This window comes from Amphibalanus amphitrite, unplaced genomic scaffold (genome assembly GCF_019059575.1).
Source record: "Amphibalanus amphitrite isolate SeventyFive unplaced genomic scaffold, NRLGWU_Aamphi_draft 000759F_arrow, whole genome shotgun sequence".
Lineage (NCBI taxonomy): Eukaryota > Metazoa > Arthropoda > Thecostraca > Balanomorpha > Balanidae > Amphibalanus > Amphibalanus amphitrite.
The window spans coordinates 19,516-47,512 of record NW_024882253.1 but is presented as its reverse complement, the minus strand read 5'-3'; the positions used below and the strand labels follow the sequence as shown (position 1 = coordinate 47,512).

The following is a 27,997-nucleotide window of genomic DNA, read 5'->3' as shown; positions in this document are numbered from 1 at the left end:
TCCATGATTTTCCTTTATTATCGAATCATGTAAGTTGTTTTAGCAAAGGTTGATACCCCAACTTCAACGAATCAAGACGAATCACGAAGCACAAAATCATAAATCATTCGAAAGTGCAAGTAGTACGAGCGAGCAAGCGTTTATAAGCAGAAAGTTTCAATGATGCATTTTAAAATAAAGCTTACAAAATTCAATGTGTTTCGAAAGGAGCGCATCGCACTTTGTATCCCAAAGACAAGTAAACTGTATTGACTTGACCGACGTGCTTAGCTGACCGGTTTGAGGCACTCTTTGCCGCACCCAAACGAGCAGCACAGCTTGTCGGATGGACACTGGGAATCACTGAGGCAGTTGCGCTCGGGATCGAACTCGCACGTCGTTATGATTCCGCTGGTGTCCGGACATTGGCCTGCCGGGTAGAACAGAAGAATTAGAGTGAAGTCTCGAAAAATTTGATCGCCTAGGAAATCAAACCCTTTCCATCACATCAAATCACTATTTGATTTTTTTTTCATGCTTAGCGGGGGCTCCGCCTCTGCTCTTCAGAATCCTTTCATTCAAAAATGTTGAGACATTTTTGACACAATATCTATTTAGATATCAGATATCAGATTTAGAATAGATAATATCTATTTAGAATAGATATCAGACACAATATCTATTTAGAAAATAGCAATAGTCTTTGGCTAATACTTAAGTAGGTATGTTGTGTTACAATGAACGAACTACGAGATACGAGTTACGAGATACGATAGCAGGGGCGGCGCCACGGGTTTTCGATAGGGGGGGACGGGGACCTGCCTGACCGAAAATTCCAAAAGTAGGTAGATACTGATCGTGTATGCAAAAAAAAACGAGGCACGTAACGCCGCGAAACTTGGTAAAGCCCAAAACACATCGAATGGTGCATCCCGTTTCCAAACTTATCCTAGGACACCTAAGATCGATCACCTTTTCAAGCATCCTTGCCTCTAAATCAAAATTTGCAGTCTTGCCAACTCAAAGCTGGTTTCCTACAAGCTGCGAATTACTTAGGTATGATGAGTAGCAGTGCCAACCATTCTTACGTTTCGTACTTTCAAATTTTCAATCTTACGTCTGGTCAGCTTCATGGCTTCACCATCATATAGTCATGGAGGAAAAGTGGGAATGTCTTCTGCTCTGACAAGTGCGCCAAAACTGCAATATAATTTCAGAATCATGACATCACCACCACCACCTGATCCATATGCAACGGGCAGGGTGCAGCTAATGGCTAGCCGTCAGTGGTCATGTCATCGGTGGTCACTCAAAAGGTCATGCTAGGTCATGGAAGGTCACCAGCCATTATTTGATCACACTTTCTGATGGATTTTACTTACCAAGAGCTTCGCGGGAAAAACGAGCGCATGCATCGTTGAAAAAAAAAAATGAGTGAAAGGGTCTCAGGTCCGGCGACCTCTGCAGGTGAAATGCCCCAGGGTAGGATTCCGATTTTCACAGCCGCTGACGTAAGAAGGGGAGTGGGGGGTTGGCTCGATTAGACTCCCAGCCGTTCGGCCGCCGACCGAACTTAGTTTTGCAGAAAAAAAACGAGTGCTATCGAACCCCTTGACGAGAGGGAGCCGATGCTACCCAATTATAAGGTCTTGGGCTACTGCGTGCTTTTTTTGGTCCTGCCTGTGATCTATCCGAACACTTCTCCCCACAAGTGCTGGGGTTAAATGGCATAGATTTCAAATGGTTCCTGTGGTAGAACTGCCATGCTTGAATTCGACTAATTAGGAATGGAAAATATCCATATAGTAGCGGAAATCTATGGAATTTCAGTAAACTTGGTTTTGTCGGCAATGGGGTCTGGCAGTGGGGTGGGGAGGTAATAACCCTGCCTGGCGCCCCAAAAAGGGGGGGGGGCACGATCCCCGAGGCCCTGCCGATCACCTTATAACTACAGGCATCACAGCTCCACACCTTTTGCAGATGGCCAGGACCTCCTGCGATACATCACAACAGCAATCTTTATTCAGAACCTGCCTTGATTAACCAACGATGCATTAAATGCGACGGATAACTCTACAATGCATTATTATCAATTATTGAACGGGCCTCGCCGATAGGGGGGTACTGTACCCCCCTAACTTTCGATAGCGGGGGACCTGTCCCCCCCGTCCCCCCCGGTGGCGCCGCCCATGTACGATAGATAGTTGACTTAGTGATAATGGAGGTCACGATTTACGCATTTACGTCGATGCCACTCCACTCACCGCGTGGCTTAGCGCAGCGTTTGGAGCCTGCGGCATTTTTGCAGCACTTTTTGTCATTCAGTGTGCCACAGTCGGTGTCTTGGTCACAGTTGCTGCTGCCCGTTCCAACACGGGAGGGATGGGGACACTCTCCCGGCTTAGGACCTGTGGACAAATGACATAAATGATAATATCTTATTTTATTCTTTAACCCTCGCCCGCACATGCCATTAACATTTTCCCATCCTAGAACGCACATGGGGGGGGGGGGGTTGCCACCCCCCGCGCCATTTCGTTCCTGTTGGAGATAGAGCTTAGCGGTAAAGACCAAAAAGATTCTTTGGGAAGAGACGAATCCAATGATACCCAGTTTTACCTTCTCAGGTCAGTTATTGACCTTCCAGGTCAGGTCAAACTAAAAAATGTTGCTGTTTTGGGTCACCGTTTGATATCAAGTGCGTTGCTTATCATATACCGATGCCGATGCCGTTTTCTGGTGCCAAGCCAGCTAGAACCTCTTAGTCACACTAACCGACCAGGTTTTTGCTGCTGAGGTCATTTCAGGTCAAGTTAGGTCAAGGTCAGTTATATGCGTTTGTATGTCTGTGTGTGTCTGTGTGTATACTGATGTGTACACCGATTGTTTATGTGTCCATATTACATGAAATCATGATCTGAGAAGCTTTTACCAAAAATGCAGTCAAAAAAATTCACAAAAAATAAATTTCGCTTGTCTAAAACGCAATTATCTTAGATGACCTAGGTTGACCTTGACCCTGACCTTGACATCTGTACATCGTCGAACAACATGTTCCATGATAGGTGGGAGGTAAGACTGGCAAAAAAGGCCGAAATCAAGGTGTCAAAAGCTCACAAGGCCCATAGCCAACGCAAGATGCTGAGAATTGGCCATTTGGGTCATGACATGACCTGAAAAACAAGGTCATATCTCCGAAACCAAAAACAACAGAAACTTGAAATTTTCAGTGAACATCAAGAAAGGATAGAGGAGCAGCTATACGAAAAATCAGCCTCCTAGCTCTAAAAAGGTTGAGTGCAGAGCAGAAAGACTACCTGGGGGGGGGGGGGGGGGTGGCAACCCCCCCCCCCCATGTGCGGGCGAGGGTTAACATTTTGCTATATTTTTTTCTGATTGGGGTCATATCATGCCTTCATTTACAGTGCTGCAATCATTTTGTGCAAGGTATAGGTACACTGTAGGTACTGTTAAATGCTCACAAAATTATATTCACACCGACATCCGAAATGCAATGAGCAGCGGACAGTCTCGCTCGTGTATATACTTTGCTACGTAACTTACAAAATGTAGGTATGTCTGCGTGTGACATCATACCTGCGGGCTCTTCGCACGATTTCACGCATCTGTCCGTCCGGCAGCATTTTTTGGTCCCAGGACAGTCGCCGTCACTGCTGCACAGCTTGACGATCTCGTGGCGCCGGCAGCGGCGAAGTATGAACGCCCGTGCGATGCACTTTCCCGGTTTTACTACGAACAGAGGATCGAACACAGTGTTATTGTGATGAAGAGTCCGGGCCTCGTTACAGCGACAATGCTTTTTTATTTTGAATCTAGGTAAAACTGAAATAGTATTTTGTTTTTTTGCTATTGCAATGCTTGTTCAATGTAGATTTATAAGATACGTAAATTCCGGCAATGCAGCTAAGGATTCTCATGTTCATGTAATTAATAAATAAACAAATCAAATACATACAACAGATATAACCCGGGAGTAGGCCATTCTATTACATGGCAACTCGGGCTACCTTAACCTTCCAGGCGGTGGGGGGGGGGGCATTTTTTGCCCCTCCCCTTTAGTTTTTTCGATTTAACTCCAGAACCGCTGCCCCGATCATTACCAAACTTTCATTGCCCTCCTGTGAGTAGCTTTTACACATTATGGCCAAAAAAATTCCAAAAGCTATGATAGGTTGGCCGCTAATGACGTCGGAGCGACGTCATTTCTGCCATTTTCGACCAAAAAAAGGTTTCGCGGGAAGAGCTGTCAGGCCTAGGGGAGAGTGGGGTAATTTGGCCGGTGGTGTAAATTGGCCGCCCCCACCTGTACGATGTCTAATAAAAGTGAGTGAAATAACTCTAGTCTCTATTCATTTGTCATGGGTAGAAATAACTGGAGGACAAATGTCAAAACTTTGCCCCTCGTAGTTTTATTCAAAATTAATAAAACGTTAATTTCATTAGAAAATGGTAACTTTTACTTCTGTTTACAAAGTTGTATAACATGTAGTATTTGGGCTAAAAACGAATTCAGCCATTACAGCGCCATTCTTGGGGGTGTTCAGCGGTTCCAAGAGCAATTTTATATAATTCCGTAAAGCCGTGATGACTTTATAGACAAAAATTTTCAGAATGGCAATATGGGGTGATTTGGCCGGGACTAGCGGGGCAACTTGGCCGGTGCGCTCATGGTCACTATGCTGGGATGGCCGAGTTTTCATGGTCAATTGTACCATAAATGACATGATTCATGACCAACTTTGACTACTTTGATGCCTTACTTCCGATTGGTCAACTGTAAGAGCATGCGACGTCATCAAAGGTTACCAAACGTTTTTTGCTAATAAATCCTTACATAAAAATGGTACAGCCGCACAAATGGTCTCATTCTGTTCAGCTCGCCAAGGCGCATCGAATGATATGCATGATGACCTTGAAATCACGTGACCTTGAGGTCAAGCGACCTGATGCAAAGTGACCTGACGACAACCGTTGACCTTGACTTATCATGGTCAACACATATATCTTTCGATGCGGACTGACGAGAGAATTACGATGGTACTCGAAGTTTTGGCCTAGCTTGATTACTTCAAAAGTTATTCGTAAAAAACTGTGATCGCATCTAGAGCCGCTAATTTGGCTATTTTGACCCCTGTGACCCCTGAGCCAGCCTCCAAAATGCGGCAAATGCGTCATAGGACACACGTCATTGCTGAATCTGAAGCTGACTCGCAATATAACAGAAAATCCCGACCGCAAACTAACACCGGCCAAATTGCCCCACACCCCCGGCCAAATAACCCTGCTAGTGGGGCAATTTGGCCGCCTTGCAGACCTTTGTAATACGTCACAATTTCAATATAAGTAATTACTCTATCATTTCAAGTTCACTGTCCAGTAAAGTAAAATGAATGCGACACCTGCCAGCGTTGAAATAATGCAGAAATGTGTCGTCAATTTTAAGTTATATCGTTTTCTAAAAAAAGCGGCCAAATTACCCCACTCTCCCCTACAGCTTAAGAGGTACAGAAAAATGGTTTGAAATAAAAGGTGTAGAATAACAGGGTTTTAAAACTGCTATCTCGGATTTTTAATTTTTTTTATTTTGACCCCAAAAGATCAAAAAATAGATTTTTAAATATAACAGCCGAAAAATCCAAACCCTTTTTTAATTTCGAAAAAACAATATATGTGATAGTCCCTACCGCATTCTATCCACATACCAAAGTTGAGATCGATATCTCCTTTTTTTGGCCAAGTTATAGTGAAAAAACCTGTTCAAAAATGATGACGTCAAATTTTCAAACTCAATTTTTAGCAATCCTAGACCTTGTAGCGAAAAACAAAGACCACCATTAGACTCCCCGTGACGAGCTGCATCGAAGAATCAATACCCATTTTATGCAAAACTATCAACTTTAAAATTTGACCTTTTTTGACCTGACCTTGACCTGACCTCCACCAGAAAGTGACCTAAGTGGTCTGATGTGACCTGATGGTCTTATAACCAAAACAATAGAGTTGGAAATGAGAAATTGGCCATAAAACATGCATCACAAAACCCTAGTAAAGTTGGGTTCATGTGCTGACTGCTGACCCTTGGTGACCTGACCTGTGACCTGACCTGCTATTTTCAGTGACCTCTAATAGCCACATATCGACACCTTTTTTAAACCCCACATCTGCTCTCCCGTGAATTTCCGGGAGGCACGAAAGATCTCCTTTTAAAAGTGTCCAATCGTCCGATCCTGATCAAATATGTGTGTTCGTAGGCCTGTTCTGGTATTGCTTTATCTGCCAAGACAGACAAACTTGAGAAAAATCGAGTGATTGTACCTTTTTTGAAGGTCTCTAACCAACTTGTCTGAAATTCACCGGAGAACAAATGTGGGGTTTAAAAAAAGGCGTCGATATGTACTAGGCAACTGACGCGCTATCACTGATTTTCGACAAAGTGCGTTTTACTCGATGTTATAGCGCATTCCCTAGAAGACCCGTGAACGGTGAAACATTTCATCGTTGACCTGACCTGTGACGTCATCGGTGTAGTGTATCGAGTACCTAGTGCATCGGGTGTCCGAGGCTCGGCATCGGGCCCCCGGTAATACGAGTGTGAGGCGGCCGCACCCTGCTCGGCTCCAGTCAGAGCCAGCAGTCGAGAGGCTCCTCCCGGCCGCACAGCACGGCAGTGCCTTAGTTTTCTGCACCGCGAGTTTGTGAGAATACATCGGAATCCGGAGACGGCGGTGGACACTACATCTGGCGACGAGGACGAGATCCTGAATACTACCGACGATGAACGTCGAGGGGGTGTCGCCGCCAACTCCGTTCCTGGCGAGACCAGGAAAACCAGCACTGCCCTGGAGTGACTGGATTTTCAGTTTCCACAACTACCTGACTGCCCTGGGAGGTGAGGCCTACAGCACGGAGAGGAAGACGGCTCTCCTTCTGCACTGTGTCGGCGCCGAGGCGCAACGGGTGTACCGTACCCTACCGGTCCAGCCGAGGAGAGAAGACGAAGACGAGTTCCATGCGGCTGAGCGGCAGCTCGCCGAGTTTTATGAACCTCAGGTCAACGTGATCGCGGAGCGGTTCTTCTTCCGGCAGCGACGGCAAGAGTCGCACGAGCCGACGGCCGACTACGTGGCGGCGCTGCGCCGCCTGGCAGTAAACTGCTCGTTTGGACAAATGACAGACGCAATGATACGTGACCAAGTCGTGGAAGCAACAGTGCATCCGATTCTCCGCGAGCGTTTTCTGCAGGATAAGGGCCTGACCCTGGACCGCGTTCTGGAGATCGCCGAGGCATTCGAGCGATCCCGACGCGAGGCGACCGCCATGGCCGGGCCGGCGCGGCCCGCCGCCGACGGAGCGCAGTCACTGCATCAGATATCTGACGCTCGTCAGCGCCGCGGGCGCCGGCCCTGGCGACCCGCCCGGCGGCAAGACGACCGCCGCCCCGCCCCTGCCCAGTTGCAAGCCGACCGTCGCCCCGGACCTGCCCAGCTGCAACCGGACACGTGCCCCAGCTGCGGTCGGCGCCAGCACAATGAGCGCGGTCGGTGTCCCGCTACCGGGGCCACGTGCAGGCAGTGTGGGCGGACGGGTCACTTTGCCGTGGTCTGCTGGTCTGGTGAACGGAACGACGACAAAAGGTGTCACGAGCTGACTGTTCTCTGCTGCGCCGTACCAAATACCGATAAGATGATGTGCGAAGTACAGATGGAGGTACCAGGTATCACGCAGACCGTGAATCTGCAAGTCGACACGGGTGCCACGGTGTCCGCTTTAGGACTCGGCATCGCCAGACGTCTCTTCAAAGGCAGTCGTCTCAATAGAACGTCTGCTCGTCTGTTCGGTTTTGGTCGACACCAGCTTCAAGTGCTTGGCACGCTGCCAGCGCTGGTGACCTACCGTGGACGGCGAGCCAACACAGAGTTCTTCATCATAGATTCCGACGGTGAAGAAGCCGTCATGGGACTGGACCTGCTGAAGCAGTTGGACGTAAACCTGCACCCCGCGAGTGGGGCAATCGATCCGCTGGCGGTCACTGGGAGCGCAGAAGTCCCGGAACCGCCACCGTCTCAGCCCGACCCTGGCGAGATATGCTCACTGACAATGGTCCGTGGCCACCCCGAAGAAGCGGACCTGCATGAAGACAGCTCCGCTGAAGAAGAGGTGATCGCTCTTCTGACAGATGAAGAGAGCGTGCTGACCGAGCAAGACGTCCGCACCGCGTCAGCTGCTGATCCTGAGCTGCAGCAGCTGCGTCATCAGATCAAGCGCGGCTGGCCGAGCAGCGCCAAGGCCTGCCCGGTTGAAGTCCAGCCGTACTTCAAGATGAGACACGAGTTGTGGGTGCGCAACGACGACGTCATCCTGAGAGGAGCCCAACAAGTTGTTGTGCCCGTTCAGCTCCGCCGCAGATACCTGGAGCTGGCGCACAGCGCGCACGACGGAATTGTCCGCATGAAACAGGCGCTGCGGAATCTGGCGTGGTGGCCCGGCATCAACCGTGAGGTGGAGGAGCTGTGCCGAAGTTGCGAGCGCTGCCAGCACAGCGACGCAGTCCTCTCCCAGCGCGCACGCCCTGCGCCCATGCAGCCAGTCGACCTGCCGGACCGCGCCTGGTCGAAACTGGGAATGGATATCGTTGGTCCAATCAACGGAGCACCAGCGACTGCCCGTTACGCCATCACTCTGATTGACTACAGAAGCAAATGGGCGGAAGTCTGCCTGACGTCATCGACTGAGACTGAAGACGTCATCAAGTTCTTGTCAACTGTGTGGGCCAAAGAGGGCTATCCCGACGAGATCGTGACGGACAATGGGCCCCAGTTCACGAGCAGGGAGTTCACTGCGTATCTGGCCACCCGAGGGGTGAAGCACACCAAATCGTCCGTCTACTGGCCTAGAGGCAACTCCGCCGTAGAGCGCTTCAACAAAACGTTCAAGTCGTGGATCACAGACTGTCCACCAGCAGCGTTCATTGACGAGGTACGCAAGAGCCTGGCGGTGTATCGAGCCACCCCACACACGACAACTGGGAAGTCACCGTCAGAGCTCCTGCATGGACGACAGATGAGGCTGAACCTGCCTGTCATTCAGCCGTCAACACCAGGAGCCGACAGTGTGGCGTCTCGAGTTCGACGCCGACAGCAGTCCAACAAGAGGTCCTACGACCGCCGCCGTGGCGTGACGACGCCGCGCATCACTGAGGGCGACTACGTCTGCGTGAGACGGCAGGGACACCGCTCGAAGACGTCCTGTCGGTTCACGTCTCCGGTGCGAGTCACTGGGCGCGTCGGTCCCGCAACGTACCGTCTGGCTGACGGCCGGACCTGGAACGCCGCCCATCTGGCCCGTCTCCCATACGCGCCGGCGTCTCCCTCCGCATCTCCCCCCGCTGGGCCCGGCGAGACCACGTCGACCGCCACGACTTCCGAGGCCGACGCCGCTGGCCCGCTGACCTCGCTCGCCGCTGCTTCTCGCCCGTCGACCGAGACAGCTTGCGAGCCGTCGCCGGACGCCGCCGATGTGAGCGTGCAGCGTCCCAGGCGAAGCGACCGTGTCTGTAGACGACCGGACTACTACGTGTCGCAGTGATGCTGTTCCTTTTTTGCGAGAGGGGGGAATGTGTAGTGTATCGAGTACCTAGTGCATCGGGTGTCCGAGGCTCGGCATCGGGCCCCCGGTAATACGAGTGTGAGGCGGCCGCACCCTGCTCGGCTCCAGTCAGAGCCAGCAGTCGAGAGGCTCCTCCCGGCCGCACAGCACGGCAGTGCCTTAGTTTTCTGCACCGCGAGTTTGTGAGAATACATCGGAATCCGGAGACGGCGGTGGACACTACAATCGGTGACCCCGAGGTCCATGAAATTTGTTTTCATTAACCAAATTTGACAGGGCTATCGAACACCATTTGAATATTACGGATCCGCCCAGTAGTTTCGGAGATACGGGGGGCAAAAAATATCCCCACCCCACCGCGCGGAAGGTGGCCGGGAGGCCCGGGAGGCCGGGTTAAGGTGTTAAGGTATATTTCCCATTTTGAATTATACGTTTTCTATGGATGCAACTAACCTTTAGATGACGGACTGGCGCAGCGTTTGAATCCGCTGGCATTTTTGCAGCACTTTTTGTCGTTGTTCTCCCCACAGTCTGTATCCACATCACAGCGGCTCGAGGTTCCAGACTCGACCTGGGACGGGGCCGGGCACTGTCCGGGCTTCGGAGCTGTGTAAAAATGGCAGGATGCGTGGCAGTGAATGTCTCTAAGTGCTGCTTCTGATTCTGTCGTATTTAAAGCCAGTTTTTGTTTTTGTCACAATACTCGTAGACCAGAATTCATTCGGTTTCTTTGACGATAAAAGACTATCATATTTTCTAAATGCATGAAGACTGTAGCTAACGAGAAGATATTTTTTCAATAATTTGTTTATTGTCTTTTTCTCGCCAAGAAGTTTCAACTTCCATTTACCTGCGGGCTCCTCGCACGAGGTCACACATCTCTCTGTCTGGCAGCACTTCTTGGTGCCCGGACAGTCGCCGTCACTGCTGCACAGCTTGACGATCTCCTGGGGCCGGCAGGCTAGAGCTATGAACACGCGGTTGATGCACTGTCCTGGTTTTTCTGAAGAGAGAAACGCATGCCGTTACCCACTTTAGGCATTAGCATACATATCACTTATGCACAGCAAAACTAGTTCGTTTAGGGTTTCGGGAACTTCACAATGTTCTTCTCCTTCTAACTAGTGGAAGATTTTGTTCATTAACCCGAACTAATGGTCCGATTCGGAAAATTCAAACGCCAATCGAAAGATCTCATCACGAACAACTAAAAACATGTACCACTTAATTTAAAGTTTGAGCCTTGCGGTCAAGGTCAAGGTGAGGTCAAGGGTACATACAAAATGCAAGTTTCTACATTATCGGCCTATGCACCGTAGTTGCCGAAGAATGGGCTGAGACTGATTGCCTAAAACGTGTTCTTAGGCTACCAAGACAATATTCGTTGCATACAATATCATTCAAAGGTCAAGGTCAAGGTCAGGTCAGGTCACAAAAACAAAATATAGAAAAGGGCATGTGCGACACGTTTTATGGGTCATTTTATTCATAGAATTCAATAGGCACACTCAATAAGTGATATGGACCACCTCTGGATGAGTTTCAGGTCGAGGTCAGGTCAAGGTCAGGTCAAGTTAGGTCAAATTTTGAAGTTGGTTGTTAAGGCCTAAAAAGGGGTCTATCTGATGAAGGTTTTCACGGCGAATCGAATGTTGCTATTTTTGTTTCCGTACGAGGTCTAAAACTTCAAAAAAATCATTTTTCAAAAATTTTGTGTGTCGTGACGTCATAACATTTTGAATAACTCCCACATTTTTGTACCGATTCTTCTGAAAATTGGTATGTAAGTCCACATAGACCACTTCTCTGACATATATTCCGGTTTTTTCGATACACTCAAAATTTTGGATTTTATAATTATTTTCCCAAAAAAGTCAGTTTTTGAGGAAAAAATTGCGCCAAAATCCAAAATTTTCAAAAAACCGAGATAGCCATTTGATAGACAAAGTAGAATCACGTATAACCTTTTTTTGTTATGTATTGATTTCTTTAAAAATGAAGATGTTAGCGGCGTTTGAAATTTTGCCGTTTTTGGGGCGAAAATGGCGAACATGACGTCACTAAAACGTCATTTTCTCAACAAAAAAAAAAAATCCGACGGATTTCGCTCAAATTTTCAGGGAACGTGTCAAGTTAATGTATGATAAGGTACTAAAAGTTTGACGTCGCTGGCGTAACGCGTTTAGAAGTTATTGGTGAAAAACGGGAGGGGGGGGCAGATTCTGCCCCCCCCCCCAGCAGGGCGCGGGTTAAGGCCAGTCTGCATAATTTATTGCACTATAGTGATTACTTTGTATAAGAACCTACCACACAATTCACAAAATTTAGCAGCAATGCTCCACTAAGGGGATTCATTACCGACCTGTGGATGGTGGACTGGCGCAGCGTTTGAATCCGCTGGCATTTTTGCAGCACTTTTTGTCGTTGTTCTCCCCACAGTCTGTATCCACATCACAGCGGCTCGAGGTTCCAGACTCGACCTGGGACGGGGCCGGGCACTGTCCGGGCTTCGGAGCTGTGTCAGGGAAACACGTCAGTAATTACAATAGCGCGACAGAGAGCATGCAATGATTTTTTTACATCGCAATGTTGGCACGTTTTTTATCGCCATGTGGGATTGGGTTTATCATTTGTCAGGGCACCGGTCTATTGGGTCTATTTGTCTATTGGGACTATCACGTCCTATGACCTCTAGTAAGCTTATGGTGTGTCTACCTGCGGGTTCTTCGCACGAGGTCACACATCTGTCTGTCTGGCAGCACTTCTTGGTGCCCGGACAGTCGCCGTCACTGCTGCACTGCTTGACGATCTCGTGAGGCTCACAGGCCAGAGCTATGAACACCCGTCTGATGCACTTTCCCGGCTTTTCTGTGGACGGAGGATCCAATTAAGTGTCCGACTGTCACAGCAATGTGGAACCGGGGCTTTGAACTTAAGCACTGCACCAATGCCCTTTTCCTTTTGAATTGACTGAGAGTGAACAAAAAGAAAGATGCTTTAGTGTTTGGAATATGGATCCATTCATATCATACTCGTATTATGATACGCAAGATATACATAATTCAGGTCAAACCAGAGACATACTTCTAAAAATTGTCGACAAAATATTTTGTGTTGAAGTTCATATGGGAAATATAAAGCCAAGTTTAACCTACTTATGGTCCTTTTTCGACGAAATAAGATTCAAAAAGAGGGCTGAAAATGGATTGAAAAAGTTCCATCAATACTTTCTCATACAATTGCGGGCAAATTAAGTATTCACATGAAATAATTAAACAATGCGTTATAAGTTAACTCAGATTATAACTCACCCAGACGCGACCCATTCTCCTAATCGTAAATGCAGGTCACTTTAATATTTCACGTTTCGGAATAGTCAATACCAATAGATGTTTTATATGGATACAACCGACCTTTGGACGCCGGGCTGGCGCAGCGTTTGAATCCGCTGGCATTTTTGCAGCATTTTTTGTCGTTGTTCTCCCCACAGTCTGTATCCACATCACAGCGGCTCGAGGTTCCGGACTCGACCTGGGACGGGGCCGGGCACTGTCCGGGCTTCGGAGCTGTGTCAGGGAAACACGTCAGTAATTGCAATAGCGTGTCAGAGGTCATAAAATGATTTTTTTCAGATCACAAGGTCAGTGCGAATCATTATTAACCCTCGCATGTGTTGGGGGGGGGGGGGGTCAGATGGACCTGCCATGGCTTTTCGCGAATACCTCGCGCTAAAAGCGTCCGATCGTGACGAACCTTTCAGTACCCTCGAGTTAATCAATTTTACACCTACTCTGAAAATGTGATGACCCTGACCCAAGTGACCTTTGACCTGTGACCTATCTCTCGAGGCCATGTTTGGCCGGAATCGCGATTCGGCGTATGTCGGCTCGCATTATCCGCGCGTTTGCAAACTTTTCGTGGTTTCAAATGTTCAAATATGTGATTTGGTGCTGCTCCCATGCAATAGGGTGGATGTCAAGGTCACTTGAAGGTCAGGTCATTGACCTTTGGTGACCTCGGTTCCCTTTTTCGAGTTTTACATGTTTCTATGCCAGTTTTTTTTTTTTAGCTGAATTCGAATTTAGACAATAGACACCATTTGAACATTTACGAAGTAGTTTTGGTGCCTCCGTAACATGTTACGAAGTGGTCAGAGGCGGTTGACACGTACTACGATTATACCCGTCACGACCTCTACTGGTTGACCTGACCTGACCTGACCCGACCTGGTCGAAATGCTTAAAGACATCATCTGTGATCAAAACTTACACGATATTCGTGAACAGTTCCCCGAAAACCCCAATACCAGCCACACTTAACGACTTTCTAACAGGTCTCGATCTGACTCGGTCAATGACCCAAAAGTCGGGTCAATGACCCGACTTTTGGGTCATTGACCTGACCTGGAAGGTCAACCAATGACCTAGAACCTTAAAATTGGGTATCATCGGCTTCCTCTCGTCACGGGAAACACGTTCGTTTTTTTTCCACGAAGCTCTAGCTCAGTCAGGGGCCACGTTACACCCCCCTCCCCCCCCCTACACGTTAGAAGCTGGCAAACGCCGCACACGACACACATGCGAGGTTTAAGGCCATCAGAGCTTGCCTTTTTAGGTTTAGGGCCATCACATCTTATGGATGGCTGTTATATAGCGTCTACCTGCGGGTTCTTCGCACGAGGTCACACATCTGTCAGTCTGGCAGCACTTCTTGGTGCCCGGACAGTCGCCGTCACTGCTGCACAGCTTGACGATCTCGTGAGGCTCACAGGCCAGAGCTATGAACACCTGTCTGATGCACTTTCCCGGCTTTTCTGAAGACAGGTACGCATACCGTTACCCACCTTAGGCAGCAGCATACACACCATTTAAGCACTACAAAACACTTTTTTAGTTTGTTTAGGGTTTCGGGAAATTCACAATGTTCTTCTCTTCCTAGCCAGTGGAAGATTTTGTTCGTCAAGGCACAAGCCTGCACAATTTATTACACTATGGTGATTATTTTGCATAAATACCTACCCGTCCCACAACACAATTCACAAAATTTAGCTTATAATGGAATGCTCCACTTAAGCGATTCATAACCGACCTTTGGATGACGGACTGGCGCAGCGTTTGAATCCGCTGGCATTTTTGCAGCACTTTTTGTCGTTGTTCTCCCCACAGTCTGTATCCACATCACAGTGGCTCGATGTTCCGGACTCGACCTGGGACGGGGCCGGACACTCGCCGGGCTTCGGAGCTAGAGATATTTCGCAGAAAAACGTAGCAATGTCAACAGTACTCACTGTTCAAAATATATAACGATATCCTACATGATCTATGTAGACCTTATAATTTTCACGTTGTGGGCTGCGAATCACGTTTCTTTCCCAGGTTGAGGCGTACCGCAAAACACTTAATACATCGGACTGCGAGCCTTAATTGATTTGTGTAACTTTAAAGGAAGAAATAAATGCGTCTTCGATTGGCATCCTGAATCCTCACTTCTCATGTTTAATTATACACAGATAAAGCCATGGCAGCTATTAATTATACGGCTTGTATATAATTTGCTTGCGTTACCTGCGGGCTCTTCGCACGAGGTCACACATCTGCCAGTCTGGCAGCATTTTTTGGTCCCAGGGCAGTCGCCGTCACTGCTGCACAGCTTGACAATCTCGTTGGGCCGGCAGGCCAGGGCTATGAACACCCGTCTGATACATTGGCCTGGCTTCTCTGAAAAACGCCAAAGCAATCGTTTAGATTAGCGATTTTTCTAATTCGCATACATTGACCGTTTGCGGCAGTTCCACTTTGAGACAATGTCGTCGTATGAAATTACGATTTTTATGCACATCGAATACTATCACCATTGCTTCAAGCCTGCATATTCAAATGCATCTTTCAAACGACCATTTCATGGAAATAAAAGTGCTTCGGCAATTGAGTTTGAGGCTAAAAATTATGCCTTTCAATATTGCATTTCATTTTACGATTTCAAAGATTCAGAACTGACCTTTCGACTCGGGTTTGACACAGCGTTTGAACCCGTTGGCATTTTTGCAGCACTTTTTGTCGTTGTTCTCTCCACAATCTGTGTTCACGTCACAGCGGTCTAAGGCTCCAGACGTGACCTGAGAGGGGTCCGGGCATACTCCGGGCTTCGGAGCTGTGTGAACAGAAAAATGGCCAGAAATGTCAATATCGCATCAATAGCCGCTTTCACGACGGACATCAGGACTACACTGTGACAGGGCGCACCATCTACGAGGCTATATCGCTCTTACTAGGTATTAGGTGCAGGATTTGGTCAAATTACTAATTAGGTTCATTGAAGCCGCTCTCACGACGGCCTATGATACACCTAATTTAACCAAATCTGCATGAAATCTTTTTACAATAAATATCCTCATATTATAACTTTATTTTTAGTTGTCTTGTTGTATAACATATGCTTGTTTTGGGTAACATAGTTGGGCAAGAACTTCCTTCAATTAGGTCACGTTTGTTTGGTTACCGACTTGTTTCCGTTAAAAGCAAGTCATAATAACGCCATTAAACATAGCCGCGGGAACCGGGGGGGGGGGGGGGCAGTGGGGGCAGCCTACCCCCACAACTCTGGGGCCGTGGGAGCGGTGCACAGCTTTGAGACGGAATACCGCACTTTTTTGCCAATGTTTTCTTTTTTTGTTGAAAAATCAAAGGGATGAAAAATAAGTGGCCTAAAACCAGTGAGAAAACTAGATTTGGGGGTACGCTATACGTTGATCTCTATGATGGTGTGCCCCCCCCCGTCTGAAAGTTGTTCCCGCGCCCTTGCCATTAAAATTCATACGCCGAAATTCACACAACAGTTTAATGAAAAAGCAAACAGCGTAAAGTGATTGCCCTGAAGCTTGTTAAATAAACAATGTTTATCATACAACAGTACTCCAAAGAAGATGGAATTGACGTTCTATTTCAATCTCTCTTGAGGCTTACTATCCTACCTGTACCTACTTGATATGGCCTGTGAGTTACCTGATTAGGTACAAATGAAAATTTGTGTGGCTAACTTGAACTGTCAACGTGATCCAAAAGTACACAGGTAAAAGGGGTTTTATGGGAAGCTTGTCCTCAGTTCCCATTCATACCTGCAGGCTCCTCGCACTGCGTCAAACACCGCTCTGTCCGACAGCACTTCTTCGTTCCCGGACAGTCTCGGTCGTTACGACATAGCCTGACGTGCTGATTCGGGAAACATGGAATGGCGATGAACACCCGTCCGATACACTTTCCCGGCTTCTCTGGAATGTCAAGGAGGTGTTGTCACGATTTGCACCTACTTTTGTGATCCAATCGTTACTGAACATTTTTTTTTCGAGTCTAGGAGGTAGCGGTGTATGCTGCCCATCGCAGCACATGACACACATGCCTGTAGGAACACGATTCGAGCGAGGAGAGTGAGGTGAGCAACGGACGAGCATTTAGCAACGATCAACTAACACTGAACATATCCAGGCAGTTTATACACTGTAAACTCATTTTGACAAGGGGTTGTCGTACAACGACGAGCGTTTGTCAAAAATACTAATAAAGGTTATGTCGAACGACGAATATCTTGTCATAGTTGGTTGAATCAACAGGGCAAATATTAGTATCAGCCCCAGCACCCAGTCGACCATTCATAAAATTGACGAGGATTATGGAGGCTATTGTGAAAACTACCAGGGTCTTATTCGTAATATGGAACATAGATTTGCTTATGATTTGTAATTTATATCCTTGTCGAAAGAACCAGCTACACCATTGCAACAATACTGATACATACTTATGTAATCTATGTCCTTGTCAAAGGTATCAGCTACACCTTTGCAACACGGACTTAGTTACGCTAGTTAGACGTGTTAGTAGTAACATATACAAAGCTGTTACTTGTTATATAGGTGGCGCCAAAAACGTTTCCGGCCGTTTCATTTTGAAAGTTTCAGTTGCGCGCCAACCGCCGTGCAGTGATGTGGCCTCCTGCGCACTTCCGTGAAAATGGTAGGTGATAACAGTGTTCGGTCGTTTATGTCATTTTTTAATGAAATGTATGTCTTTCAACTGATAGTAATGCAGATTGAATCAGAGAAATTTGCTAAATAAGTGTGTGATGTATGGAAGCAAGCTCAATGTGATCTGCTCCAGGCCATATTGTTCTGCATATGCTATAATATAGCGATGCTTTCTTTCAGGCTTTCATCAGGAGCGAATGCTCCAGCTTGCAAGCAAGGGTCGCTACACTGAAGACAGCAAACTGCAGAAACTCAAGAATTCTAAAAATGAAAAAGCACCTGAATTCCAAGGGGCTAATGAATTTTAATGCCCCTTAGATTTGAATGGGTACAGTGTACTCGGTAAGTGATGACGCTCATTGCTTTTTCGCATGCGTTATTGCCCTTGCCCCTTGGGTCATGAGTGTTATCACCATTGTGTGTGTAATGTGTATGTACCATTTTAAATACATGACCTACTTTCAGTAATGCTGTTTTGCTGTAATAATGAGACTGCAGAGCGGCGACCTGCGATTTGTGGAGAAAACTGACGAATACAAGGGAGGTCTTTGTAAAACGTTACAAACCTGAGGCTAGTAGATTGCTTACAAGTACAGGTTTGCTGCACGTAGACATTACTATGCTAACTAAGATTTGCATTGATTTGACTTAACAAGTACACGGCTCAGCCCTGTTAAATGCAAACATGCGCAGGTCTTTACCTGGTAGCCGCATGATTATAACTAGGAAAACAGTCGTTCACACAACAATGACAAAGAAAACTTTGGTAGCTAGTCTAACGAACTACATGTGAGTGGGTTGTAAGAAAAACTACCATGACAAACAATAGGGTCGTTCGATGACATGGCAAAGGGTGCGGGGATTTGCGCTAAATAATTTTCCTTGTAAAAGTAACAAACGTCTGTTGAAATGAGTTTACAGTGTATACATTTATCTATATTTATGCATACCTCGTATAATGGGAGAATTGATGTCTCGCCGGGGAGGTGTAGCGCTGATGGCTGGCACCAGCAGAAGCAGCACGAGCCAGGAGGCCATCCTGTCGGCAGCGGTGAGGTCGGACGAGTGGCGAGGTGGTCCTACAGCGGCGACCAGCACGGCCAGCGCCAACACCCAAAGGTTAACACCTGTCATCTGTCGGATCTGTCACCTTTGACAGCTCGGCGACGAGTTCAGTGTGACAGCAGCGCTCAGTGCCGTCACGGTTTTATTCGTTTTATGCATGCATTGTTCAGTTGTCGATAGGCATGGTGGTTTATGCACGGGCCCTTATTCGATCAGCCCTTACCTTCTTCGCTTGACCGATTTTCTCAACCGTCTCAGTATGGATGGATGTTTAAATTTAATAAAAAAAGAAACAGATCTTCCCTGTTGCTATTCTTTTAAATCATGTATTCAGGAGGCACTCAGATGAAACACAGTCGTGAGTCGTGACTACATAGTAGTTTTGAAACATTTCTCTGCGTGATTCTACATCATGTGAAGTTCATAGGGACATCGGTATAGAGTCTCGACAATTCACCTAAAAACCACAGTTCAAAATTCACTGAGCAATTAGCACTTACTACTAAAACCAGGCTCGTGCAGTGCCTGAAATGGATTATTCCGCTGGATGCCGGAGAGATTCCAGATTCCGGGAGATTCCGGATACCGTGGAGGCAGCTTCCACGGGTTCCGGGAAGGTTACAGGTGCTGGGGCGATTCCGAGATTGGCGAGAGGCTGGGGACAGGAGAGGGGAGATAGGGAAGACGGGGAAAGGCTGGAGACTGAGTGATTTCGGATTTGGAGAGGTTCGGGCGAGAGGACGAGGGGCAGGAGAGAAGGGTAAAGGAGCCGGGGAAAGAGAAGCCGGAGAGGATTGTCGACTGCAGGGCCGCCTCAGCGGCCGACCGAGCGATGGTATGTACATTAGAGACTGAGCTGTGAAGGAGATGAGCATTGCAGTCTACTTGTGGTGCTACAGGAGATTATTCGGCAATCTCGAGAATCTAGAGCAGACCACCTGATAAGCAGTCCAGTGTTCGTTACGGTCGGCATGCGGCTAATCTATTTGTTTTGTTTTTGTCCATCCCGTTTCGATGTGTTACGATCGGGCCACCACCCTAGCCCAGGTTTGTCTGAGAGATGCTAGTGTAAGGACTCAGGAGTCTCAATTGCGCCGTATGCTTCGCATTCATTTGATGTTCTTCTATAGCAACCACTGTAGCAACTTGAAACTAGGCAGATGTTATAACCATCGACGTTTATTGCCATATTATCCACTGCAATAAGAGCCGAAGCAGTGCCTTGCTCTGAGCCCATATACATATTGCCAGCTGCCATTTCATTTCCACATGAGGCATGTCGACCGTCGATAGGTAGCAAAGACGCTCGCTGACACGGACATGCAGATCTCTACACCGACGCCAAATTGCCGCTCAGAACACTGGAGTGAGACATTCTCTTCCGCAGCCATACGGGCAGCACAGTTTGTCTGGCAGACACTTTTGGTCACTGAAGCAGTTGCGTTCGGTGACCACGCACGGCGTTACGACTCCGCTGGTGTCCGGACACCGACCTGCGGCAGAGCAGATGGCACTGATTAGTTTCTCAGCTCCCAAGCACGAGCAAATGTAGGTGGATGGAAACAACGGAAACCTCCCCGCATATAGCCTCGTGGCAGCGGGGATGCATTTTTTTTAAATTAAAACGCCCAAACCCTACCCATTGTTGCAAATTATACATGTGTACCATATCTTTACTTTAAATTAAAATAGAGATATATGAAGGATTTCGTTTCAGCTTACCTCGCCGCGGTTCGGCGCAGCGTGTAGAGCCGGAGGTGTTTTTGCAGCATTTCCTGTTGTCGGACGTGCCACAGTCTGTGTCGACATCGCAGTTGCTGCTACCTGGCTCCACAACCGATGGATCGGGACACTCCCCAGGCTTAGGAGCTGCAGAGAAAGCACACAATATATGCGTGAAATGAGCTTCATTAAAAATATTTATTACATGGCTCGTACATAAACTGGGTGTGTGATAATTTGGACTGTTGACCGCAATTCTCACATTGTCACATTAATTTTCTTCTATAAAGGGATTTCATAGGTTTGTTATTTTTTTTTTTGTTATAGCACTTTAATAACGGCCAATAGCAATTCGCACGTCTTTTAATCCTTTTTAAATTTTATTCTGAGCGACGACAACTTAGCGACATTTATTAGCGAGTTGGAGCGAGCCATGAAATAAACTAAATGCTGTAAGGGGCAGAGCCAAGAAGAAAATATTGCTCTCTGTGACGCCGATGTAGCCCTCGGGTAAAGACCTCAACAAGCATGATTGCCTTTGGCTATACGCCTAGGGCAATAAAACATGCTTTGGTCTTCACCCCCGCGGGGGTGCAGTGACGTCAAATCGGGCAATAATGTTTACTATTGCCCGTTACCCCATGCAGTATTCATGTAAAGATTGTTAATGATAAAATCGTTTCAGTAGAGACAAACGGTGTCAAAAATGGCTTAAACCGTCAACTAAAATCACATGAGCTAGACATATCCGGTTAAAGCCGGGCATGACAATGTAACAATGACAATGGCAATGATGCATGCATATGCAAATGCATACAATGACATTATGATGCATACTTATGCATTTCATTCGATGCGCTCACTTTTTTCATTTTGCAGAAACCTTTTGTCATGCAGACATTATTTTTACATGCGAGACTTAACTGCAAAACAGTGTTCCATAAAAAGCACGAACACAGTATGCCTTGTGTGCGTGGTAAATCATACCTGCGGGCTCCTCGCACTGTGTCACGCAGCGGTCTGTCCGACAGCATTTCTGGGTTCCAGGACAGTCGCCGTCACTGCTGCACAGGCTGATGATCTCTGGAGGCTCGCAGGCCAGCGCTATGAACACGCGGTTGATGCACTTTCCTGGCTTCTCTGGGGATAGAACAGGAGCTGGTTGTCACCGGTTATCAAAGAGCGCTATTGATGAAAACATCTGCGCATGTTGCATGAATTTCCAGCACTGCTACATTAAATGGCAGCATTCGCCTCTTTGCAAGAGTTTTCCCAAGGCTTAAAAGTGCTATTTACAAATCACTCCACCAGACGCATCCAAGAGTGCGAAAGTTACCTCATTCATTAACCCTCGCCCGCACATGGGGGGGGGGGGTGGTTGCCACCCCCCCCAGGCAGTCTTTCTGCTCTGCACTCAACATTTTTAGAGCTAGAAAGCTGATTTTTCGTATAGCTGCTCGTCCATCCTTTTTTGATGTCCACTGAAAATTTCAAGTTTCTGTGATTTTTGGTTTCGGAGATATGACCTTGTTTTTCAGGTCATGTCATGACCCAAATGGCCAATTCTCAACATCTTGCGTTTGCCATGGGCCTTGTGAGCTTTTGACACCCTGATTTCGGCCTTTTTTGCCAGTCTTACCTCCCACCTATCATGGAACATGTTGTTCGACGATGTACAGGGGTCAAGGTCAGGGTCAAGGTCAACCTAGGTCATCTAAGATAATTGCGTTTTAGGCAAGCTGAATTTACTTTTTGTGAAGTTTTTTGACTGCATTTTTGGTAAAAGCTTCTCAGATCATGATTTCATGTGATATGGACCCAAAAACAATCGGTGCACACATCAGTATACACACAGACACACACAGACATACAAACACATATAATTGACCTTGACCTAACTTGACCTGAAATGACCTCAGCAGCAAAATTCTGGTCGGATAGTGTGACAAAGAGGTTCTAGCTGGCTTGGCACCAGAAAACAGCATCGTCATCGGTATTTGATAAGCAGCGCACTTGATATCCAACGGTGACCCAAAACAGCAACATTTTTTAGTTTGACCTGACCTGGAAGGTCAATGACTGACCTGAGAAGGTAAAACTGGGTATCATTGGATTCGTCTCTTCCCAAAGAATCTTTTTGGTCTTTACTGCTAAGCTCTATCTCCAACAGGAACGAAATGGCGCGGGGGGGGTGGCAACCACCCCCCCCATGTGCGTTCTAGGATGGGAAAATGGCATGTGCGGGCGAGGGTTAAACCCGTAATGGGAAGAGAGCGCTTGTTTTTTACGGTATGACTCTTCAGGGTGAGCTCATAAATTCATTTGGGTATCTGCTTTAGAAAACTGTAGTCAGTATAAATTAAAATGAGCTGCAAATGACAAATTGAAGGTCGACAAAAGCTCCACGTCCAGTAGCCAGCAATACCGTATCGCACTTCTATTGAATAAAATCCTATTGCCGCACAAAACATAAATGATAATGAGCGTCTCTGATTATAAAGCTATGTGCTGCAAGTGCATATGCCGGTTGTCGCAGCCCATAACACAGGAAGGACATAATGTCACTAGCAAATTTTCACAACACATAAATCCTTCTCAATAATTCAGCTATGCTATTTCAACCTATGCCATATGAGCTATAACTCAACCCTCGCACTGGCGGGGGTCAAATGGACCTCCTCGGGTATTTCGCTATTTACTGACGCAAAAAGCAACTGATCGCAACAAAAAATTCATTATTCTCGGGTTGATCAATTTTACACCTGCCCTAAAAATTTGATGACCTTGACCCAAGTTACCTTTAACCTCTGACTTATTTCTCGAGACCATGTATAGCCGGAATCGCGATTCGACGTTTACAGGCTCAGTATCCACGCGTCTCCAGTCTTTTTGTGGTTGTAAGTGTTTCTACATGTGAAGAAATGTTGGTCCCGTGCATTATGGTGAATGTCAAGGACATGTGAAGGCCAGGTCAATGTCATTGACCTTTCAGTACGCAGGCTCACTTTCCAGTTTACATGTTTCTGGGGAAGTTTTTGGAGCTGATTTCGAATTTAGCACCCATTCGAACATTTAAGAAGTAGTGTTAGTGCCTTCGTAACGTATTTGGAAGCTGTCAGTGTTGGTTGATATCCATCCATTAGCGGCGGAACACCTTCGATTAAGGGGGGGGGGGGGCACCGCCGACTTTTGGTCCCATTGTTTCCATGCAACGGCCATAGGGCTAATGTTAAAATGGCAAAATCAAAGGGGGGCACGGTGCCCCAGTGCCCCCCCCGTTCCGCCGCCTATGTTGACATCTACTATGGATATCTGACAGGACGCCTACTATAGTCTGACAAACCTAAGAAACAGGGTTGGCAGGGGGTGGCAAAAACTGGTTTTTGCCAGTGGTTTTAACCGGTTTAAACCGGCTGGCAGAAACCCTGGTGGCAAGAACTGGCAAAAACTGGCTAAAACTCAGATGGCCAAACCTACAACTTTTCTAGTTAGGAATGGATTTGAAATGTACAAATGCATTTCTGGGAGTTATATAGATGCACTAAACATTCTGAAGTTGCCTCATTACTTATCCCTGCTTAAAATGTCTATGCATGTCGGTAGAAATCTACTCGTACAACGGAATGTATTTCCATGCAAGGGGAGAGTGGGACAAGGCGGCCACGGTAAGTAGGGTGCCATGCGCATATCGGTGGCAGATACCTCTCCGCACTTCTGATTGTGCAGGACTCACCCAGTCACCCTTGCACTGGCTCATTTGACACCCCCAAAAGGCATCTTACTAGCTCCTTATGGATAGCCCATGAAAATGTTTCTGAGTTAGGTATGAAACATTTCAGTGGTCAATGTCACTTCCGTTTGAAAGCATAAAGCTTTCACCGAATTCTCCTTAAAATGTTTCCTGTTCAAAATCATGTCTAGGCATAGCATTGTGATATTTCTGAGTTTTTGCCAGTTTTTGCCACTTTTTGCCGGTTAAAACCGGTTTAAACCGGCAAATGGCATAAACTAGTTTTTGCCGGCAAAAATGCCAACCCTGCTAAGAAAGAACGGATTCAAAGTGCAACGGCTGTTGATGCATGTGCATTTACGAGTATACTACAAGTTCTTTCCAAGTTTGTCAGACTATGGTTGACCTGACCTGACCTGAGCCGACCTGGCCTAAATGCATTAAGACATCATCTATGATCATAACATACATGCAATTTGTGATCAGCAGTCTGAAAAAACATTACTACCTCATTTTAAAAAGTTCTAAGAGGTCCCGATTTTCCGACTTTTGAGTCGCTGACCTGGAAGGTCAACCAATAACCTAGGACCTCAAAATTGGGTATCATCGGCTTCCTCTCGCCACACCTAATCGCTAAGTTCGGTTTATACGTTAGCGGCTGGCAAAGCACCAATACGGGCGGGGTCATTTATATCATTAAGAACCTACATGAAGGTTTTGTCTAAACGTACCCTGCCGCGGTTCGGCGCAGCGTGTGAAGCCGGAAGTGTTTTTGCAGCACTTTCTGTTGTCGAATGTGCCACAGTCTGTGTCGACATCACAGTTGCTGCTACCTGGCTCCACAAGCGATGGATTGGGACACTCCCCAGGCTTAGGAGCTGTAGAGAAAATATACGATACATCCGTGAATATATTTAAGCAACAACAACCACCACCGCAGCAACAACAAAAACAGTTGAAATGGTAAAATCAGTTCAGTAGATAAAAACTGTCAAAAATGGTGTGAACTGTCTCTTATAATTATATATCCTTGCTTCGGTTAGCTATTCACAAATTTCATTCCATGTGCTAACCATTTTCATTTTGAAAAAGCCTTCTTTTTTCATACAGTTTTTACTCTTACATGGAAGGCTTACGCAAATTCAGCAGTGTTAAAAAATGCACGGCATTGTGCGCGGTGTTTTATAACCATACCCACCTGCGGGCTCCTCGCACTGTGTCACGCAGCGGTCTGTCCGACAGCATTTCTGGGTTCCAGGGCAGTTGCCGTCGTGGCTGCACAGTCTGACGATCTCATAAGGCTGACAGACCTGCGCTGGGAACACGCGGCTGATGCAAGTTCCGGGCTTTTCTGCGAATAGAAGAGGCGCCGGTTATCACTCGTTAACAAAAAGCGGAATCGACTACCTCTGTGGGTAAGTGGCTGTGCATGCTTGTACAAATTTCTAGCACTGCTAGATAAAAGGAAAACTACACTCGTCTTTGTGTAAAAAAAACCCCAAGGTTCAAAGGCAATATTTACAAATAGATCCACCAGACACACACGCATGCCAACCTTGACACATTCATTAGAACTGCTACCGGGAGAGCGTTTTGTTTGGTTAGCGGTATGACTCAAGGTTGGGCTCGTTTTAATAAATCCGGCGATGGACGCCTAAGAAAGCTGTACTCGGTGGACGTTTCATTTATGGTACTTGTAAATGATTAAAATTTAAAATTACAAACGTAGGCATTCACAGATTTAGCATGATACAGGCAGCTTGAACAGCTCGGTAGACGGTTACAGCAAAAGCCAATCTTTACATTTCACGTGCACCGCTTAAAAGTAACTAGACAGCGGTGATCAGTAATGCTCGACACTAAAAGAAAATTATCCCCAGGACAGGAAACGACTTTGTTATTGGGTCTACCAAAATATGAACTGTGAGTAGGTCGACATCGGCGAAAATGAAAGACGCCAACAAAATGCGTAATGGAGCACCCTCCTCCCCATAACCCCCAGGTATAGGTCACACACATACCTCTCGGGCTGTTTGCGCTGATGGCGGGCGCCAGCAGAAGCAGCACGATCCAGGAGGCCATCCTGTCGGCAGCGGTAATGTCGAACGATTATCAAGGTGGTCTCACAATGACCGGCGAGGTCAGCTCGGCGGGCCGGTACTCAGTGCACACCTAAACCTGTGGACCGCCTCCCGCGTCAGCGCTGCTCTGAATAGTCGGATTTCCCCAACAAAGCAGCGTTTATCGACTGTGTTACAACACCATTCGAGGCGCACATGCATATTGATTGTGGATGTAGTGTTGCGTAACAATGGTCGAATCTGATCTGACGACTTCTCCGGAAACAGCTCCTAAACGAGAATGTATAGCAAGAATATAGGTCCAGACCAGCCAAACAAGAAAATGGGAGCAAACAAGACTGATCAGCCAAACCGGTTCGATTACGGCTACTGCTGATCTGTTTTCGTGATAGCATTACAAACTACAATCTCTTGTTCGACACGAAAAGGTTTTTTACGAGTTTGCATTGAGGATCGGCCCACGCTGCAGCTTTGTTCGTGACAGCCCGTCATTGACCGCGGGATGACAGGCCGTCACTGACCGCGGGCTGTCAGCGGTGCAGGTGAAGGTTGGAGAGCTGTCATCGCAGTCACTGCAGTTATCAGGGACACCGCAGCTCTTTGTCGGATTTCAAAGATATAAAAAAGGACGACTTTTGCCAAAGTATTGGCACATAACAGTGCTGACTGTATTTCATATTCCATAACAACAATACTAAGTTAGTAGCTGGCTAAAAATATAAGCAACCAGACACACCATGAGGCAGGAAGCAACTATACAAAAAGCGTCTTCGTGAGAGTGTTTATGTGTATCATTTTAAAATGTTTATCGTTTTCGCCAATCCTTCGTCAAAGAGCACAAAAGGACGGTAAAATATATGTAAAGGGAAGATCAAGCTTGGAGAGAGGGAGAGGAATAGAGAGAGCGAGAGAGAGGGAGAGAAAGAGGGAGAGAAAAAGAGAGAGAGAGAGAGAGAGAGAGAGGAGGGGAAAGAGGGAAAAAGGGGAGAAAAGGAAAGGAGGGAGGGAGTGAGTAAGACACAAAGCATTGCTGTAGGTGTTGTTTCAAGTAGCATAAAAGGAGGTGACAGATTTACGAAGTGTTGTAAGCAAGGAGACACCAACATATCAACCTGCTGATCCATAGGGCCCCTCAGAGATCTCGGGCTCACTCACTCACCTTCTTCGCCTCGTCGTCGACTCCGTTCTGTGGGCGCAGCTGAGAGCGGTCGGTTTTAAAGGCCAGCCCTGGCGCCCCTGTGTGCTCGGTCAACTGACGCAGTCCCGCAGGGCCCGGCTGTGACGTAGCAGTATCGCGAACAGTCCGATCGTCGTGGGCTCGATGTTCGTGGTACGGCCTTGGGGGAGGCGGTGCGGAACTGGCCCACTAGACGTGCGCCGCAGCACCTACCCAGCTCCGCCCATCAGACCCATGACCCATAGTGAATTTCGACGGTTGGAGACGCTGCATGTTACCCGATACTATTGGCTGCACTGTTGCTCACAATATTCAAATGATACATCGGCGGCGGGGTTGTTGAATCCCTCGCCGTTTCATTTCTATAATTGAGATAGAGCTCGCTAAAAAGAAAGGGCATGTGCATGTGCACCGGTACGAGACGCAGCGACTAGTGTGCATACGATTTTAAGGCCTCAGGGCAATCGGTAACATCTGAGGTCAGGTCAAATATCCAAAGGTATAGGTTTGATATTGGTGGGTAGCTTCACCAAAAAGTCGCATGTATGTCCCCTGAAGTCACTGCGATTCTACACGACTCTACATTATTTTTTTTTTCA

The 27,997-nt window shown here is 47.1% G+C and overlaps 1 protein-coding gene across 8 annotated transcripts; it reads right to left on the bottom strand.

The window, feature by feature from the left end:
• LOC122365726 (keratin-associated protein 10-7-like) lies at nucleotides 1–27,491 on the bottom strand. 8 transcript variants are annotated; one of them, XM_043337181.1, is made up of 17 exons: nucleotides 27,381–27,491; nucleotides 26,162–26,223; nucleotides 25,339–25,491; nucleotides 24,872–25,018; nucleotides 16,721–16,873; nucleotides 15,604–15,756; nucleotides 15,171–15,323; nucleotides 14,695–14,847; nucleotides 14,267–14,419; nucleotides 13,020–13,172; nucleotides 12,322–12,474; nucleotides 11,969–12,121; nucleotides 10,457–10,609; nucleotides 10,060–10,212; nucleotides 3,577–3,729; nucleotides 2,244–2,387; nucleotides 1–409 (listed from the first exon to the last, which is right to left on the bottom strand). In XM_043337181.1, the coding sequence occupies exons 2-17, from the start codon at nucleotides 26,220–26,222 to the stop codon at nucleotides 267–269; spliced, it is 2,331 nt and encodes a 776-aa protein (XP_043193116.1). In that variant the 5' UTR covers nucleotide 26,223; nucleotides 27,381–27,491; the 3' UTR covers nucleotides 1–266. The 8 variants fall into 8 exon arrangements, with proteins under 8 accessions (XP_043193116.1, XP_043193115.1, XP_043193117.1 ...); XM_043337180.1 differs by lacking the exon at nucleotides 27,381–27,491 and having other exon boundaries at nucleotides 26,162–26,318; XM_043337182.1 differs by lacking the exons at nucleotides 11,969–12,121; nucleotides 27,381–27,491 and having other exon boundaries at nucleotides 26,162–26,318.
• Between the last annotated feature and the right edge of the window lie 506 nt (nucleotides 27,492–27,997).

What these genes read in the sequence shown, in the direction of transcription:
- LOC122365726 (XM_043337181.1), bottom strand. Translation starts at nt 26,222, where the DNA reads ATGGCCTCCTGGATCGTGCTGCTTCTGCTGGCGCCCGCCATCAGCGCA. An exon ending in CTGCGCCGAACCGCGGCAGG is followed by an intron (nt 16,874 to 24,871) that starts GTACGTTTAGAC and finishes TTGACATTCCAG; the next exon opens with AGAAGCCGGGAAAGTGTATC. An exon ending in CTCGTGCGAAGAACCCGCAG is followed by an intron (nt 13,173 to 14,266) that starts GTAGACGCTATA and finishes TCCCTGACACAG; the next exon opens with CTCCGAAGCCCGGACAGTGC.